This window comes from Halichoerus grypus, chromosome 9 (assembly GCF_964656455.1).
Source record: "Halichoerus grypus chromosome 9, mHalGry1.hap1.1, whole genome shotgun sequence".
NCBI classification, from domain to species: domain Eukaryota; kingdom Metazoa; phylum Chordata; class Mammalia; order Carnivora; family Phocidae; genus Halichoerus; species Halichoerus grypus.
In genome coordinates this window covers 14,379,289-14,398,472 of record NC_135720.1, presented here as the reverse complement: position 1 = coordinate 14,398,472, position 19,184 = coordinate 14,379,289, and the positions used below count along the sequence as shown (strand labels likewise).

At 36.5% G+C, this 19,184-nt stretch overlaps 1 protein-coding gene across 1 annotated transcript in view; it reads right to left on the bottom strand.

The window, feature by feature from the left end:
• SYNE1 (spectrin repeat containing nuclear envelope protein 1) overlaps window positions 1–19,184 on the bottom strand; it is a 436,526-nt gene that overhangs the window by 353,526 nt on the left and 63,816 nt on the right. Inside the window, exon 3 of the mRNA XM_078054564.1 lies at window positions 271–332. Coding sequence (XP_077910690.1) covers window positions 271–332 — 62 coding nt within the window. The remainder of the gene's footprint in view (window positions 1–270; window positions 333–19,184) is intronic.

Below are 19,184 nucleotides of genomic sequence, written 5' to 3'. Positions count from 1 at the left end.
CATTAGAAATAATTGAACAAACTATTTCGATCAGAATTCACAGAATTGACATGAAGTAACTGCTCTTGATTCTAGCTATCCATTCATTTCTTCTCAGAGACAATGGTAGCAAATGTCACAGATAAGCAACACTTAAACTGATAGAACTGCCAATATCATTGATTAGTATTAGTGACAAGAGTGCCAGCAGTGTTCCTTTATTACACTTGGCATTTAATGATTTATTGGCTCCAAATAAGTAAACATAGAACTCTAGGTAGTTTGCTTTACCTTGGCCAGATGAGAGTTGATCCATTTTGTGAAAGTACGTTTTTGTACTATCTCTTGCTCATCTAGAAGAAAAAAAATGAATGAATCTAGTTAGATAACACAGTATAACATGAAGTTGTATCCCAAAAGACATTGGGTTACAAAGTCTAGAAGTAATCATAATATTATTTTATCTTCTAACCCACTTAGCCAATTGTTGTCTTGAAGGAAGTGTCAGTACAACTCCAGTTTGACTACTCCTTTAAACGTTATCAGCAAATGCTTCAAAATTTTCAATATGTTAGCCCTATGTTTACCTTCATTCACTTATTGAAAGCTCACTATACAATTATACCTCAGTAAAGCTGTTTGGAAAAAGTTCACTGAGACCAACTAAGTGCCAAGTTTTATGTTAGGTGCAGAGATAGACAGAAAACAACAGGGCAATGTCTCCGCCATGGAAAATCTAGAAGGAGAGACAGACAAGCAAGGGCATATGCATAGTAGAGAATTATACGGTAATGTAATAAGACAGAGCTGCGTATGTGAGGCATTACAGGGACTTCACCCAGATTGGATGACCTCCAAAGATCCCACCACCTCTTTTTTTTTTAAAATATTTTATTTATTTATTTATTTATTTGACAGAGAGAGAGCACAAGCAGGGGGAGCAGCAGAGGAAGAGGGAGAAGCAGGCTATTTTTAGACCTTTCATGATATGAATGGCCTGTTATATTGAGGATTAGATGACAACTAAATGTAGAGGAAAAAAAACATAATTTATTGGAAATTATAGAAAGTAAGTTTTAAAATGCTAAAATGACATGCTTTGGTCACAAATTTTAAAAATATTACTCCATTTTGTATGTTTTTTGACCAAGGAAAGATATAAAGGAAAAAATGAAGAATAATTTATTGTATCAAAAATGTGATCATTTTGGCAAATAAATGCTAAGTGAAACAATTAGCCCAAAAGCAGCTTATTGTCACCTATAATATATAAATTCTGTGCTCTAACATAATATGACTCATAATGTTTTAAAGTCTTCATGTTTGCAGTATGGGAAGTGATAATGCAAATTTACCTTCTGGTTCCAAATGCTTTTAATTATTTCTAGTAGTGTTATTTCCCCAGCAAATCAAAGTAATTATTGATTGTTCGGTTTGAAATGACTCAGCAAGCAAATACTCTGGATGAATCTACATGTACGTAATAATCCCTTCATCAAAATTATTAATGTCTTCTTTCCCTACAGAAATATTCCTGGCAAAGTCAGAGTACTGTTTATTCTTTTTTTTAAGATTTTATTTATTTATTTGAAAGAGAGAGAGTGCAAGAGAGATCAGGAGCAGAGGGAGGGGCAAAGGGATAGGGAGAAGCAGACTCCCTGCTGAGCAGGGAGCCTGATACAGGGCTTGATCCCAGGACCCTAAGATCATGACCTGAGCCTAAGGCAGATGCTTAACTGACTGAGCCACCCAGGCACCCAGGGTACCATTTATTCTTCTGAACCATTTTTTTTTTAATTCTAGTGTAATTAACATACAGTGTTATATTAGTTTCACGGATACCCAGGCACGGATATTTCTATCTCTATGTCTCTATATAGATCCTATTATATTTTAATTAAACGAATTATTATATATCATCATATGTAATATATACTTATTAACTCATTTAATTCTTGTAGCAAATCTTCAAGCAAGAAATATTATAATGCCATTTCACAAATAAGAAAACCAAGGTACGTGGAAGTTAAGCATTTTTTCCAAAGCCACCCAGTGGTAGACCCAAGTGTTCACCTCTACAAGTCAGGTTCTTACACCATTTTACTACTGCCCAAGGAGAGCTCAGAAATCATTATATTAGTCATATCAAATATTAATCATATTAAAATGATAAATTCATAGTTAAATCACCCTGAATTTGACCTCAAAATCTTTAGGTTCTATAAATAAAGTCATGTAGCAGCAGAATAATCTTAACTAATCAAGCTAGATTTGATGAAATTCAGAACTTCTATAATATATAAAATCCAATTCTAATTTTAAAATAGACTATAGGGGGGGCTCCTGGGTGGCTCAGTCATTAAGCATCTGCCTTCGGCTCAGGTCATGGTCCCAGGGTCCTGGGATCAAGCCCCGCATTGGGCTCCCTGCTTGGCAGGAAGCCTGCTTCTCCCTCTCCCACTCCCCCTGCTTGTGTTCCTGCTCTTGCTATCTCTCTCTCTGTCAAATAAATAAATAAAATCTTTAAGAAAAAAATAAAATAAAATAAAATAGACTATAGGTACAGCTAGAGTATATATAAAATCTTAAACTGAATTTGAGATTATGCACAATTTTATTAATGTTGCAAGATATAAATGTTTTAAAATCTTAAATTAGCATAGTATTGTCATAAATGTAGGTAATAATCTATTGATATTACTTCCTGATTTTAAGTTGTTATATTTTTACTACTCCCACCTTTAATGAAACAATACTGCTATTATAATAGTTTCCTCTGATGATAAATCTCTGAGTTTATATTTAGACTTTGGCTAAAGGGCCTTTTTTTAAAAGTTCAAATTATGCGTTTTTTTTGTAGCATTCATTATATATGTATCTAAGTTTCAAATTCTCTACATGTTTCCTTTTATATTATGGCTGCAAAAGCAGAGTTTATTGGGTCCTAGGAGTCTACTTTTTATATCATCAGACACAGCCAACTGAATTCTAAGTAAATATTTTCTGATTTTACTTACTATATTCCCCAAATAAAGAAAAATTCCTAAAACATATCAGCAAATATTCATTTTTTTGATACAAAAATCTAAATAATTTAGCCCAGGATTTGGTAATTAAATCTGATACCAATAGCATAAAATGTTTCAGTCATGGAAGTAATATAAAACATGTGATGAATGTCTACCACATTGCATTAAAACAACATTATGAACAACAGCACTGCTTTATAAAGCTGTTGATGAAGAGCTGACCTAATCTACATGATATAGGTTTATAGTTCTTGTGAATATGTAGTTATATTTGAGAAAGCATTATTTAAGTATATTTAACTGTTAATCTTATAGTGATTTTTCTATCTTACACTTTTCAGAACAACAACATGATATGGTCTTACCAAGTGTCCACATGTATGCATGCTAAATATTTCCACTAAAATCGTAAAAAGAGTAATTCATTAAGACATTTAGCTGAACATATATGTTAGTTGTAAACACAGAGAAGTTTGTCTATGTCATACATGTAAACTTAGATCTCCAGTTCTAGGACTCACAGAGAATAAGAAGTTAATCCTGTTTATAAATCTTAATCCCTAATTTCTATTAATGCAAACTAAAATCCACCTAGTTCTTAAGCCAGTCAGTTGGAGGTCATCCTTGGGTCTTTACTTATCCTCCTCCCCCACAACAAATTCATAAGGAATTGTTGTTGGTTTTATTTCCCAAATATCTCATCTCAATCAAGATCAATCTAGTGAAGACACCATCATCTTTGGATGCCTGTTCATTTCCACCACTAGGATCTAAGTTTTAGATGAGATGGCGTGGACCACATCTGACTTACCATCACTGTCTTATTCATTATTGCTTAGTAGATGCTTAATAAGGAAATGAATGGATGCATTTGCTAAGGAAGTGCTAGAGACTAAAAAACAGGCCCTGCTCTAAGGAACTGATAATAAATGGAAGAGACAAGTATGTAAATAATAGCTCAAAGCATTGTGTCAGCTACTGTAATGGAGGAACATGTAAAACGTTGAGGGAATATAAATACAGGAGCAAGTAATTCTCTTATAGGGAAATGGAACAGGCTGGAAGATTCAGAGAAGCTAAAAAAGGAGGTGCCATTACATCAAACATCAGCAAATAAGTAGAAATTCTCAGGTAGACAAATTTTTAGGAGAAAGAGGCAGTCTTTTAAAAGCATGGCATGATATATTAAAGTGACAGTAAAAATCTGTTTCGGCTGAATTATAAAGTAGAGAGGGTTTAAGAAGGCTTAACAAGGAAGTAAGCCTAGAAAACAGGTAACAATCAGGTTATTAAAGTCTTTGAATAGCATGCCATGGAGTTTGGTCTCTATCTATGGACAATAGGGAGCCACCAACAATTTTGGACAGGACAAAGACATGATCATATGAGACCTGAGACACAGAAATATATATTCCAATGGTGGTGTAGAGGCTTAATTGAAGGGAGAAGAGGCTGGGAGCAGGGAGGATATTTGGGAATATACTAGCAGAACACATGTTAAAGGTAGGGATGAATTCTGTTCTCAGGATGTGCTAAGAGGGACATGAGATGGCTGCACAGTGCATGAGATGCATGAGGTGCATGAGGTGCATGAGACGGCTGCACGGTAACTATCAGAAGTAGACCGACAGGAGTTAGGGGTGTTTTCTAGATTTTTATCATAGGTAACTGCATAATGATGTCACTAACCAAGGAAGGAAAGAGAAGCAGCAGGCTCCAGATGCATTGCAAATGTATCATGAAACGTCTGGGTAGGATGGCAGCATCAGCACAAAGAGAAAGCAGAAGCTAGACTGGGAGGTGGGTGCTCCACAGATCAGAACCTGTAATAGGCTGCAATTTAAGGCCAGGTTTTGATCCAGGTATTACTGGGCAAAGGCAGCTCAAACTCTCCTCTTCTCTAAACTTGAATCTTGATTTCTTTCTAAAGGCCAGACTGTATGAGGGGAAAAAAAAGAAAACTAGTTATGGAAATCAAGTTCTTCACCCTTGAGGTCCCCATCACTGGTTCTGTTTCAAAGGCAAAGTTGGTCCAACAGACCCAAGAGTTGGAAGCCGTTAGGCCTTAAGAAAGGTGTTATATGCAAACAATGAATCATGGAACACTACATCAAAAACTAATGATGTAATGTATGGTTTGACATAATAATAAAAAAAAATTAATTTTTAAAAAAGGGTCTATACAGGAAGGCTATTGTACAAGCATGGTCCCGGGTAATGTTGTTATAAGAAATAATCCCAAAATTCCAAGGCACTATCCCTCTCTAGAAATGAGTGAAAGATGAAGGGAGCTGGCTCTGACATTCAATTTCTTTATTTCTTTGTCCTGTTATATATTTTTAAGGTATTTTGCCATTTCAGGATAAGATCATGACACATGCAGAAATGAAGTCCAATTTAGCAACAGTGATTAAATTTGACCATTAACAAACAGTCACACCTGACTATAATCAACAGTTTTCCTCCTAATGAGTCATAGTAACAGTGACTTGCTGATTTTGCACAACTGTTGTTTATCCCAAGTGACTTACACATAAGCAAAGAGGCCACAGTAAAAAGTGGCCTGGGTTATTTGCAGCCTTTGCAATCAATCATGAAAATTTTGCTGCCTACAAACATGTTAATTACATTTTCATTTTACCATATATAATATGTAAAACTGTGAAAGAGAGTCCTATGGTCTTTAGCTTTTAAATAGTAATTTAAATTAAAATAAATTAAAATATATGCAATGTCCTTCTAACAGATGGTGAATTTTTTGTTTGTTTTAAAGATTTTATTTATTTATTTGAGAGAGAGTGCGAGCACAAGCGGGGGTGGGAGGTGCAGAGGGAGAGGGACAAGCCAACTCCCCACTGAGCAGGGAGCCTTACTCAGGGCTTGATCTTCAGGGCTCAATCCCAGGACCCCAGGATCACGACCTGAGCCAAAGGCAGACACGTAACCAACTGAGCCACCCAGGTGCCGCCTAACAGATGGTGTTTTTAAAAATACTAACAATAATTGAAGTTAGACTATTTCAATATCTTTAACAAATCTTCTATAAGAACTTATTTCTGAGATAAAGCATTTCATAAATGGGTATGCACATAAAGATGTATATTTTTATCAGAGTCATGAACAATCATAAAGAACAAAGTACTGAATTCCTGGATGTATCCATCCTTAATCGATATCATGTTATTATAAAAATACCAACAATAAAGACTGTTTAAATAAGTATATACAATTGTTAAGTCTGAAATTGCTATCTTTTACAAAAATGTTACTGTATCATATATTAATACATTGGAGGCTTACAATAGGTTATGGTTAACTTTTTTGTTTTCTGCAGATTATCATTTTATTCTTTAGGTACTTTAATGACAATGATGGCTTAAATAAAAGTCTTACAGATTTTAGTTACCTGAAATATAGATGCCAATTTAAAACAAAAATTTTAAATCATAATTTCCTAGCTATATTTAATAAAGTTTTTTATTATTTCTGATGCAGATGAATTCACCTCAGTAAAAAGTTAGAAAGAAATTTTAAAGTAGAAAGTAGATTGAACTTTTTGACACAACCAAATGCCATGGCTACAAAGGAAAAGACAACAAAAACATAGGATGACAATGTAATCATTATTAACTAAATAAGAGCCACAGTGAGATGGCCTCAATCAAATTATTGGTTTTGGGATCAGAATTACATGGTCTCAATTGTACATCTACACTAACTTTGTCATACATGGATAGGGATTACGATATGTTGACTATGTCAACATGTGAAATAGAGTTTATAATTACCCAATGTTTAGATTTGTAAGTTAAACATATAAATGAAAAAAAAATTTACAAAACCAAGCTGTGGCTGATTACAAAATATGTACACAAATTCCTCTTATCCTGATCGTGATGCCCTTTGCAATCTGATTTTGCTGCGCCCGCTATCAACACCTAGAGTGGATTTCCCCACCCCTTGAATCTAGATTGGTCTTGAGACTTGCTTTGACCAATAATGTGGCTGACATGAATTTATATGACTTCTGAGGCTGGGCCTTGAAAAGCCTTGAGGCTCCATTTTGGCTCTTAGAACTTTACCCTGAGACCACACACAAGGAAGCTCATCTAGCATCCTAGAGGGAAAAAGTCACGTTGAAGAGAACTGAGGCAGGTGACAGCCAGCACCAATTACCAGACATCCAAGTCAGTGGACCTACTCGTCCTGCTGATCCTCCAGCTGAATGCATCCATGTAAATGAGCTCAGGCGCAGCCAGCAGAGGAAACACCCAACCCACCCACAGCCCATAATGTGTTACTGCTTTAAGCCACTAAGTTTTGGTGGTGGTTTAGCAAAGACTAAGTGAAAGAGAAACTGCTACTGGGAATATAGTGCTGCTTTAGCAAAAATCTAAAACATGTGGTGCTGGCCTTGGGACCAAGTGGGAAGGAGGCTGGAAGGACACAAAGAGACTGTTGGTAGAGACTGAAAGGACAGCGGCGCACTGCTCTCGGAGATCAGGAGAGCCACATATATTTTAGGTATTATATATTCTGTCATCCGCAGTAACTTGAACTTGTACATTTGGCTAGAGAGGTTTCCCTGCAGAAAGCCGAAAGCATCAACTGCCTTCTTATGAGGTATTGGAAGAGAAGAAATGAACCAAGGAAGGCACTTTTTCATCTGTGTTGGATTAGAAAATTGTTATTCCCAGTCTTTCCTGGAAAAATATTTGCAAAGTAAAAAAGTAGCTTCAGCGTAACAATAAATCAAGAGTGTGACTATAAGACCCTTTTTTAAGAACTCAGAAAGATTAAAGGTAGTGCCTACTTGACCTTCTCAACTAGACAAACCAGCTTCTAAGAATCTTAAGGGCACTGCCCACAGCAGCCTTACCTGTGGTCCAAAAATTTTTTAATATTTTGGATGTGAGGAGCTCTTGGGTGGCTCAGTCAGTTAAGCGTTGGACTCTTGATTTTGGCTCAGGTCATGATCTCAGGGCCATGAGATTGAGCCCAAGCATTGGGCTCTGCATTCAGTGGGGAGTCTGCTGGAGATTCTCTCCCTCTCTTTCTGCCCCTTCCCCTGCTCGTGCACACACACTCTCTCTCAAATAAATACATAAACAAATCTTTTAAAAAAATGAATTTTGGATTTGAGTGGCACAGAATGAACTCCAAGCAGATTTTTACGAAGTCAACAAATCTGTTAGACTTTATTTATTTGAGACAGAGAGAGAGAGAGAAAAAGAGTGCAAGAGGAGGGAGGGAGAGGGACAAGCAGGCTCCATGCTAAGCACAGGATGGAATTTGGGGCTCCATCTCACAACCCTGAGATCATGATCTGAGCTGAAATCAAGAGTCGGATGCTCAACCAACTGAGCGACCTAGGCGCCCCAAGTCAACAAATCTATTAAGCAAAAACACCATTACCTTGCACTAAAGGGACAGGACAGTTGAAAATGAAGACAAGACTTGGGAATCACAACTTTATATGACTAGTAAGAAGGCTGAGAAGACTATCAGCCATAACACGAGACACTTCTTATCAAAAAGACAAGGAATATCACTGGCCCCCAGATTAAAGGGACTAGCCACACGTGCCAGCTGGATTTCAGAACTATTTCAGACCATGACTGTTACCTCTTTTCCATCCTTTGAACAGAGGCATCTAGTTCAATGGCCCTGGCCCCTGTCTCATCATTGCATATTGGATGAATAGGGTGTAGTCACTTCTCTTTTTAGTTTATAGGCCTGAGGGTTGAGAAGAATTATACCCGAGGAGCCTCATTTGTATATGGACCAAATGCAGATCACATGACACTGGATTTGGAGCTTGTCGACATCATTGGATGAGATTTTCAGTGTCTTGAGAGGAGGTGAATATATTTTGAAGTAGAAAGAATATAAATAATAGCGACCAGAGGACAGATTTTAAATTATGGCCACAAAATTCTCTGGTCCCAATATGCATCCTCTTTTGCAATGTGACTTTATTCTTTCTCTCATCAAAGGATAGAATTGATTTCCCCTCTCCTTGAATCTGATCTTGTATTATCCTTGCTTTGATCAATAACACAGCAGAAATGACTTTATGCCATCTGATTCTAGGCCTTAAGAAGTCCTGTACTTTCTGTATTGGCTATCTCGGATTTCTGTCTTAAAACCACCATATAAGGAAAGCAGTCTATATGGGAGGACAAGAGTCCATGTGGAGAAGAGCTGAGATGCCCTATCATATAGCCAGAGCCAACTGCCAGACACATGGGTGAGGTCATTTTGGACCTAGTTCAGCCAACCCTGCAGATAAACTCATCCCAGATGAAGCCAGAAAATCGAGGCCTAAGGATTCAAGATTGATGCATCTCTTCCTCTTCTCTCTCACACCCCTATACATACATGATCACAAATTCCTCATGGCAAGAAAGCACTTCCCCATCATTATATCCCTAGAGACCAAATCACTACCTGGCACGCTGTCTTACACATATGTCCTTAGGAAACCATCCATATTTAGCTGTGGATTAGTGAACTAACCCACAGATCATGAAAAATGATGAATTACGATTAAGTTTGAAGTGGTTTGTTAAAGTGATAGCTAACTAAAACAAAGGCATTTACTTGTATGTTAGACACACATGTATGTCTCTCTTGTATGTTCCTCCCCCATCACTCTGTCATCTACAATAGGTTTCTCAGTTTGCTTGGTTGGATCTACTTCCTGGCCTTTGATGTTCTGATCAGATGAGTAAAGGAGAAAAGAGTGGCAAGGAACAAGGACACCCAAAGTTATTCTCCATACATTTAAGTGTAGATTAACTGAGGAGGACAGAGGAAAAGAGGAGAGGAGAAGATCAATAGCTATCCGAGGAGTGGGCTTGAGGAAAAAGACGAGTAAAGAGAATTTTTAGGGAGTTTTGCCTCTGTTGAGTGCTCTGATCATTGCTTCAATTTTTTTTTTTTTTAAGCAAATGTCAGTAAAGATATATTGCTCTTAAGATTTTTGGAACTGGAACTGCATTTTTTTTATGTGAAACCAATGACCAGATTTAAAAAGCCTTGTTTCATTAAAGTTACTTTTGTAACCAAATTCACTTGCTGATTATTTGAGTCATTTATTTAATGAATACCATTGCACCTCTCCTATGAGCTGACACCCTACTCTGACCCGCTGTGGACATGATCTGAGAGGATGGTGTGGCTCCTTACACTCCAGTAGGGAGAACAGGAATCATAAAGAAATGCCACAGCCCAGCTTCTGTGCTTGCAGCACAAAGAACAATGACATGGAATATGTGAGTGGATTTAAAAAAAAAAAAAAAAGACCGCAGTTATGAAATTAAACGCAATTTGAACAGTAGAAAAAGTGAAAGCCAACCCCTACCATTTGCTTGCATAGGAGCTATGTGAAAAATGCTGCTTCTACATCTAATTTTTTTTTAATAAAGTCACATGATAAATAAAAAGTGAGAACAGCTGATCTCCTTGAAGGATTACTTCCAATTAATTAGCACAGAAACCTTTAGAATAAAGTTTCAAGCTGGTGCTGGATGAACTTGCCACGTGTAGCTCCCTAATTGTAAAAAGTGGCACATCTCCTGATTTTGCAAGAAAACTACCATAACTTTGAAATCTTTTCCTGTTGTGAGTGCTTAGCAATACGAGTGCAGCAGAAGAAAAGTAGGTATTGGAAAATGTCGTAAAATACCATCTTCATACAACCATTTTAACACTAAATTGTACTTCAACACCAGTATTTCAATCAGTCAAAATACAGTGTTTTATTTTGGGTAGGGAGAGAGAGCGGAGAGTAGTTGATCACAGTGTTCACATATTTTATATTTGATATTTAGACTAGGCTTTAAAAAAAATAGTTCTTTTAGGGATGCCTGGGTTGCTAAGTGTCTGTCTTTGGCTAAGCGTCTGTCTTTGGCTCAGGTCATGATCCCAGGGTCCTGGGATCAAGTCCCGGTCTGGGATCATAGTCCCGCATCGGGCTCCTTGCTCAGCAGGGAGCCTGCTTCTCCCTCTGCATGCCGCTCCCCCTGCTTGTGCTCTCTCTCTCTGACAAATAAATAAAAACAAAAACAAAATAAACATATAGTTCTTTCAAATAAATATGACTTTTTCTTAGCTAGGACCTTCAGAGTTCAGTTGTTTTGTTTTTTTCTCACTAAATTACTACCCTTTGTCTTATGCAGGTTTAGGATTACAATCCCACATTTGGGGATATTGTATTTTAAGTTACTGCTAATATTATTTCTTCTTCTCAACCTGTGATCTAAATTTTCTTTTTCTCCATTATTTTTATCAATATCTGAACACAAAATACAATAATTTGACACAATTTTACTTCTATTTTATACTCCATGTCCTCTTCAGAAGTAAAGAGAGCTACAGTTCTAAGAGTGAAATTCCTGAATTTGAAATGGAGGCAAAATAATAAAAGTTGAAAGCAGTAAAAGTGAAAAATAAGATCAAATCACAAAGTTTGAGGAGGAGATGCCAGAAATTCCAATCTCAAACATAGTCAACCCTGGATCATAATGTTCAGTTAGCCACTTGGAAAACCTGCATTCAGTGTGCAATCACAAACAGAGCACCAGATGGGGTATGTAGTTTTTGGTTGCTTCAGGACTGGAGTGACAGCAGTGACTTTTGTTGTCAAAGAAAATCCGCTGGATCACAGAACCTGTGACCACTGTTCCAGAGGCAGAGGCTCCACATGAGACAACAGCTGGTGAATGTCACAAAGGAACTTCCACACACGGTCAAGCTTATTTGTAGAGTAATATATTATTTTAAGTTTTTAAAATAATAATAACAGCTATCATCTATTTAGAAAGTATCATGTGGCAGGCATAATGCTATGTACATTCATTATTATCTAATTTAAACTTGGCAACAACCCTGAGAGGATATTTAGCCCCACCTGGATTTTACCTGTAAAAGAGGGCTATCGAGGTTCATTGACTTGCTTCAGGTGACACAGACACTCAGTGGCACAGCATGGTTCTGTGTCTCTCCAAAGTCTGTGGCTTCAATCACTTCACTCTACTTGCATGAACAAATTGCCCATTAGGGTTTCCAGAATACTTTTATTTATATCATCGGATTGTTACAAAACCCTAGAGATGGTCAACAGTGATACTATGTCCAACTCACAGATGAAACAACCAAATCACATAAATAGTCTCAGCAAATGAGTGTCAAAGCCAAACTAGTAAGTCTGACTCCTTGTCACCCTGCAGCGTATCAGCAACTAATTTGCTAGAATTTAGCCAATAGATAGAGCACCTCCAAGCTAGGTCGTGTTTGTTCCACCATCTTCTTGAGCTACAAGCTGTAAGAGCTTCTTCTCCCCAGTGATACCTTGACCTGCTGTCTTCAGTTCTCCAACTTTCCCATCTCTTTATTCTCCACCTCCCTATTTGTATCTACCTTAGTATTATCATGTGTCACAGGTCAGGACAACAGGGAAACCAACTCTAGAAGAAATTTTGTCAGCAGGAGGTTCTTCGGGCATGTGCTCTCAGAAACAGTATTTTTAAGGGTGTGAGGGAAGCAGCATTGGGCAGAGAAAGACATTGAACTGAGATGCAGTTATGTCTCTGAAGCTGGGATCTCTTCAAGAGAGGTCCTAAATTGAGGCAAGGGGCCAGGACTTTGTAGCCAGGCACTGACCACTCACTGGATATAGGCTGCCCTGGGGAGGGGTATAACTAGGATGAAGCAGATCCCTTGGGCTGAGGACATATCCTGGGGAGGGGCTCAGCTGTGAGCCTCTGGCAGGCAACACTCTGGGTGGCTGGGGGAATGAGAGCCCCAGGACTGAAGGACAGGACTTGTGCTGTACCCCACAGATTGAGCTACATCCTCCACAAAGAGGATAGTGCAAAGAAAGGGGCAGGGTCACAACTCTGATGAGATAGTCAATTACACAGGTTCTCCAAATCATCCAGATGATTTAGTCCTACCAGTTTGAATGCTTTCTCACTACGACATATACTTTCTCAATCCAACCAACCAAGCCTTGTTCTGCCTTTTTGTCCTCTGGGCCTTCCTACCTGAGGTACCTTTCTACTTCTCCAACCAGATAACTCCAGCAACCACTGGCTAGTCCTCCCCTCTGTCTGGCTTCCATATTACCATCCATCCTGTCAGATTCTTTCCCCTGTAGGTGATGCTGCTCTTCCAGTTCCTAAACATCAGCAGCCAGGAGCCTATACAAATCAGTGTCCAACTCTGGCCTGTAGGCAGAACCTGGGGCCAAAGTGTGTTATCTTTCACCAATGTTCTAAGAAAATGTTTTAACTTGCATGTTTTGGGGTGAGACTTAACATTTCCCAGTTTTACTCAATTTTCTTAGACTAGTTGCTTCTCGGATTGCCTGAAGGTAACTGAGTTTAAGACATCTAGAAAAAAGGAAGACTTGCCTTCCATATATGCACAGGTCAGAAGTGAGGTAAGGGGGCAATATGATGAGAAATCTTAGGAAGAGGTAACAAATAGAATAAAGACTCTCCCAATTTAAAAAGAAGCTATTATAAGTATTAATATAACTATTTTAATTATATCCTTAGAGAAAGAATACATAATATATAAACTATACAGATTATATCATATATAATAATGTATAATATAATATGTAATATATTAATATATATTATATTAATTATAAAATATTATATTATATGGTTGTTATATGGCTTTTTAAATTATATCCTTGAGAAAAGTAGAAGAGGTTTTCTGTTCACTTTCTCCACCCCACCTCCCAGTATTTTAAATTAGTATAAATGTAAGTAAGTACATTATTTCAACTAAATTATTTCATGGAAACTCAGAACAATCAGGACTAGTTAAACATTACTTGTAATTATGTAAAGATTTAAATCAAGGAAACACATACAGTTTGATAAATGTATATAAACATAAAATTAGTGTTTTCATATATAACCAAACACCAGATTCTAAATATCAATCAGCTATAAGAATGCATGGTACCTTTTATATAAAACTTTGGAAATCACCAGAGTCTAGGTCAAGAACAAACTTGTTGCTATCAGGATATTCCATGTAGCCAAACATTAGCTTAAGACTTGCTATTGTATCTACATTTGTTTCTTAGTAAGAAAAATGTCTCAGCTACCTAATTATGTTTGGAGGTCTCATCACTGAAAAAAAAGTTGTCGTGACCCCAGAGGCAAACTAGAATGAATCTGGGTACCATCTTCTATCTAAACATTGTGGTAAGGTGGTGAAATTCTGAGTCATCCTCACATTTTATAAAGGTCTGAAAACAAGATAAGATGAAATAATTTCATTATATTCAGATGAAGATATGAAATAAGTATATGTACTTTAAAAATTAGAATTTAAAAATAATAATACTGGAAGTGAAAAGAAAATTAAGTCATTAACAGACTGTGACAAATTTTTGACCAGAGATTCAGGTTACAAGAGTATTTTTGTTCATTAGTTTGAGGAGATACTCAATTCTGTCATAAATGGCAGACACTGATGCATTGATGTCTTAAGTTTCAGAAACTTCTTCTTTAGAACATATAAATGTCAATCATCTAAATTCCTACACTAAAATTTGGCTTCTATCTTATCTTAGCATTCCTAGTAAACTTTAACTCTTCAAGCTTACACTGTAAATACTGGTTTTATGTTTTCCAGAATCACGAACACAGACCAGAACTATTCATTTCACTTCCATTAGTGTTCAATTCAGATAAAATAGGAAGAAATAAATTTCAACTTAGAGCTGTTTTAAAATCTGTTTTGTACAATCTCAATGTTTTTGTACCAGGGATTCAGACTGGAATTATTTTAAAAGAAAAAGTACACACCCTCATTGTGCACACACACACACACAGATACACACACAGACAATAACAACAAAAGTACCTTTTATCGCACCAGGAGTCTTGAAGTTTGTTTTTTTCATATCCCACCTATTATAGTTACTTTTGGAATTTGTCCTAATTCAATCAGTATCCAAATCAAACACAGGTTTCACCAAGGGAACTTCCAACTCGGCTAGCAGCATTTTCCCTAAAGTATCCCTATAGCAACACCTCTATAAAAGCGTATTATTCTCTCATTCTTTAGCCTTACCCCCTGCTTACTGACCAAATGCACCACTCTCCAATGCCAGCATTTCTACAAAGACAGTTTTTCTATCGATTTATAAAAAGTGCTTCAAATGCATTTTCAGGAGAAAAAATAACACCTTCTTCTGTCTATACTTAGGAATTCAGGCATTTTTACTATGTTAAAGTCTTAAAAACTTATAAGGGTTTTTTTTTTTTTTTTTTTTTTTGGTTGAAAAGAAATCACTCAAATTATTAAAAGTCCCAAATTATAACCTTAGATATATACATAAAGTTTTTAGAATTTGGGAGAAAGAAATTAAATGAATCTTTGTAAACAAATATTACAATGACATTTAATTTCCCATATTTATTTTTATACAAGAGATAATCTTATTTCTTAATTTTCTTATTTTCTTACTTACTTTCTTAATTTTCTCTTATTTCTAGTTTATTTTTTGAACTTGCTGGAATTTTATCCAAATATCTAATATTGTGACACATCAAGTTAAAAACTGTAATTACCACATTAGAGATATACATTTTAATTATAGCAAGTTACCAAGAGAATCATATATATACGTGTGTGTGTGTGTCTGTATAAACAATATTAGAGTTTTTACATTTTTAAATACATAAGATATCAGTTAAAGAAAAAGTCATACAAAAGAAAAACAAATATAGGTACAAGAATCCACAAAGAGTATTTTTTTCCCTTTAAATTTTTTTATTGTTATGTTAATCACCATACATTACATCATTAGTTTTTGATGTAGTGTTCCATTATTCATTGTTTGTGCATAACACCCAGTGCTCCATGCAGAATGTGCCCTCTTTAATACCCATCACCAGGCTAACCCATCCCCCCACCGCCCTCCCCTCTAGAACCCTCAGTTTCTTTTTCAGAGTCCATCGTCTTTCATGGTTCATCTCCCCCTCCAGTTCCCCCTCTTCATTCTTCCCCTCCTATCTTCTTTTTTTTTTTCTTAACATATATTGCATTATTTGTTTCAGAGGTACAGATCTGTGATTCAACAGTCTTGCACAATTCATAGTGCTCACCATAGCACATACCCTCCCCAATGTCTATCACCCAGCCACCCCATCCCTCCCACCCCACCCCCACTCCAGCAACCCTCAGTTTGTTTCCTGAGATTAAGAATTCCTCATATCAGTGAGGTCATATGATACATGTCTTTCTCTGATTGACTTATTTCACTCAGCATAACACCCTCCAGTTCCATCCACATCATTGCAAATGGCAAGATCTCATTCCTTTTGATGGCTGTATAATATTCCATTGTATATATATACCACATCTTCTTTATCCATTCATCTGTTGATGGACATCTTGGCTCTTTCCACAGTTTGGCTATTGTGGACATTGCTGCTATAAACATTGGGGTGCATGTACCCCTTCGGATCCCTACATTTGTATCCACAAAGAGTATTTTTAAAGTTCCATGTTATGCTTCCTAAAACAACTTAAGACTAGATGCCCAAGTGAAAAATGCTTACAGATTTGTGGGTCTCTCCAGCCTAGAATACAATATTTTTTTGACCTGGGATTTCAGGGTAAAATAGACATCAGTTGTAGCCATATTCCTGCTTGTTAAAATGACACCATAACAAAATTAGTAATGGAATTGTTTTTATTTCTCTGTTCCATGTAGAGTAAGGGATGTTTATTGTGATACCAAATTTGATTATAAAGTGTGTTTCTAAAGAATGTTAGCTATTACCATGATTTACAGAAAACAACAACAACAAAACTATTGTTTAGGAGAGGCAGAAATGGAATGATTAATTTCCTCAAAAGTAAATGTTTGGCTCTGGGAATGCAACAGACCTAACTTGGGATCCCCAGCATTAGCATTTACTATGAGACCTTAAAAAGGTGACTCAGCCATTTTATGGTTCAGTTGACTGATTTGTAAAAGGGAGATGCAAATAACACAATCCCCACAAAATCACTGTAAAGGTTAAATTAGGTATCTTACATAAATGTTTTGTCCAAAGCTTACCACATAGTATTTATTCATCAATAAATGTTGGTTTCTGTTATATTTGTTTTTGCTCATTAATTTAAATATGGTAACAATTTGTGTAAAGCAAAAAGAACTGACCGTTGCTTTCTTTGATTTTATTATTAGAATATGCATTTAACAAAGACAGGAAAATTAAGAAATTTCTATAAGCCAGGAGAAACTTGGTATTTATTTACATGTTTTATCTTCACCTGCTTCCAAATACTAATAGTCAGAGCTTCATGTGAGGTATTAAGACATTCCAGCATAGGTTTACTGAACAAATCTGAGCCATTAGGTTTAATTTATCTTTGGGGCTAGTGACTAAGTTATTTAACTACTAGGAATAAAGTAATCCTACAGCCTTGAGATTAGGGTTTACCACTCCTCCTGTAAGGGTTTGTCCTGCAGGATGGCAAATGTTGCAATGAAAAGTCAGTGGAAGGTGTGGACTTAACAGTATACTTTGTGTTTATTGGCACTGTTTGTTGTTGTTGTTATTTAAATCATTTACTGGGTGGGGAGGATTTCCCTTCCCTCCCAATCCCAATATATTCAACACTGAATTTTCACCCTTATTATTCTTGAAATTCTCACTTGCATTCATTCAAGACCAAAAGAGTCAAAGGTTACTAAAGTTATCACTTTAAATTTTCCACTTATTCAGATAATTCCCTTGCTGAAAGAAAGAAATTTTAAAAGCCACCTCTAAAAAAGGGCATTATTTCTAAGAAACAGGGAAGAAAATAAGACAGAAATAATTTACAATGGAGTTACAAATAGGATGTCTTATTTTTTCAAATTTCTCATTTCAGCCTTATTTCTATTTGCTAAGTAGCTATTAATCGCTAAAGGCAAGTAAATGTGGGGATGACAAGTTAAAGAGGGTTTGTAGTCCTCCAGGAGAACCAAATTTCTTAACTGGCTTTAAGAAAGATTTACTGCACACAAATTATGTGCAAGGTACAGATTGGGTATACTGATGATTTCGGGGGTGCAGTAAAAGTGGGCAAGGGGTAAAAAAGAAGATGCAGATCCTAAACCTAGCTTCTTTGTAAACTTAGTCCCTTCACGTCCCTGAAGAGTATTTTTTTTCCTTGCAACAGTACAGCACTATGTGTGTGTCAGGGGAAGAAGCAAATATAATAGCCTCAGTTTGATTTTATTGCTCCCAAAATTTGAGCCTATGGTGCATGTGGGAACCCAGAGTGAAGCGTCTCATCTTGTTGAGATAAGAGAGAAAGGCCAACAAGGAAGGACTTGGGCAAGAAGATGTTGGCTAGTTTGCCAATAACATGTTCTCTCTTCTCAAGCCAGAGCATGGGAACAGCATGACCTTCCCTTTTATTTTCAGTTTTGTCAATGGCAATATTGTTTCTTTTCAGGAAGAGACAATAATACCAACATAAAGGAAAAAATCTGGCTTAAAAAATGCAACAACAAAGAAGTGTGATAGGAAGGAGGTGAAAGGGGAGCACAGGAAGATGCAAGAGCAGTAAAATGTCTATTTAGAGGCAATTTTAGTCCAATCCACCACCTTTCAAATTATACTAAAAGCATGGTTAAAGTAGTACTTTTGTCAATAAATCTCAAATTCATGGTACTCTAGGATAAGGCTTAGTGGAATTACCAAGAGTGTGGCTGCCAAATGGACATCAGGCAGGAAGAGAAACCACAGGTTCACTTTCAGCAAGGTGTCTTTACAGGATTACTCCACGTAGAGCTTGGCCTAACTCAAATATTAATTTCACAAACAACTGCAGTTATAAGAGTGACTCTCACCATTTAAGGATATGATTTCAGGGGTAGAAAAACAATCCACAAACTCAGATTTCTGGTGGCCTGTAAAATAGCCTTTGGTTTCCTACATATTATTTTAAACATTAACCAAATCATGCTAACACTCAACGATAAAACATTTTCCTTTCTCACAATAATATAAAATTGTATATTCTTTTGTTTTCCTAACCTCCTTAACTCATATTTTTCTTTAATTTTTAATTTCTTTAAATTTTCTTTAAAAACGTCTTTATCAGTGGATTGTTCTGCAAGCCTATAGTGAAGTGTGT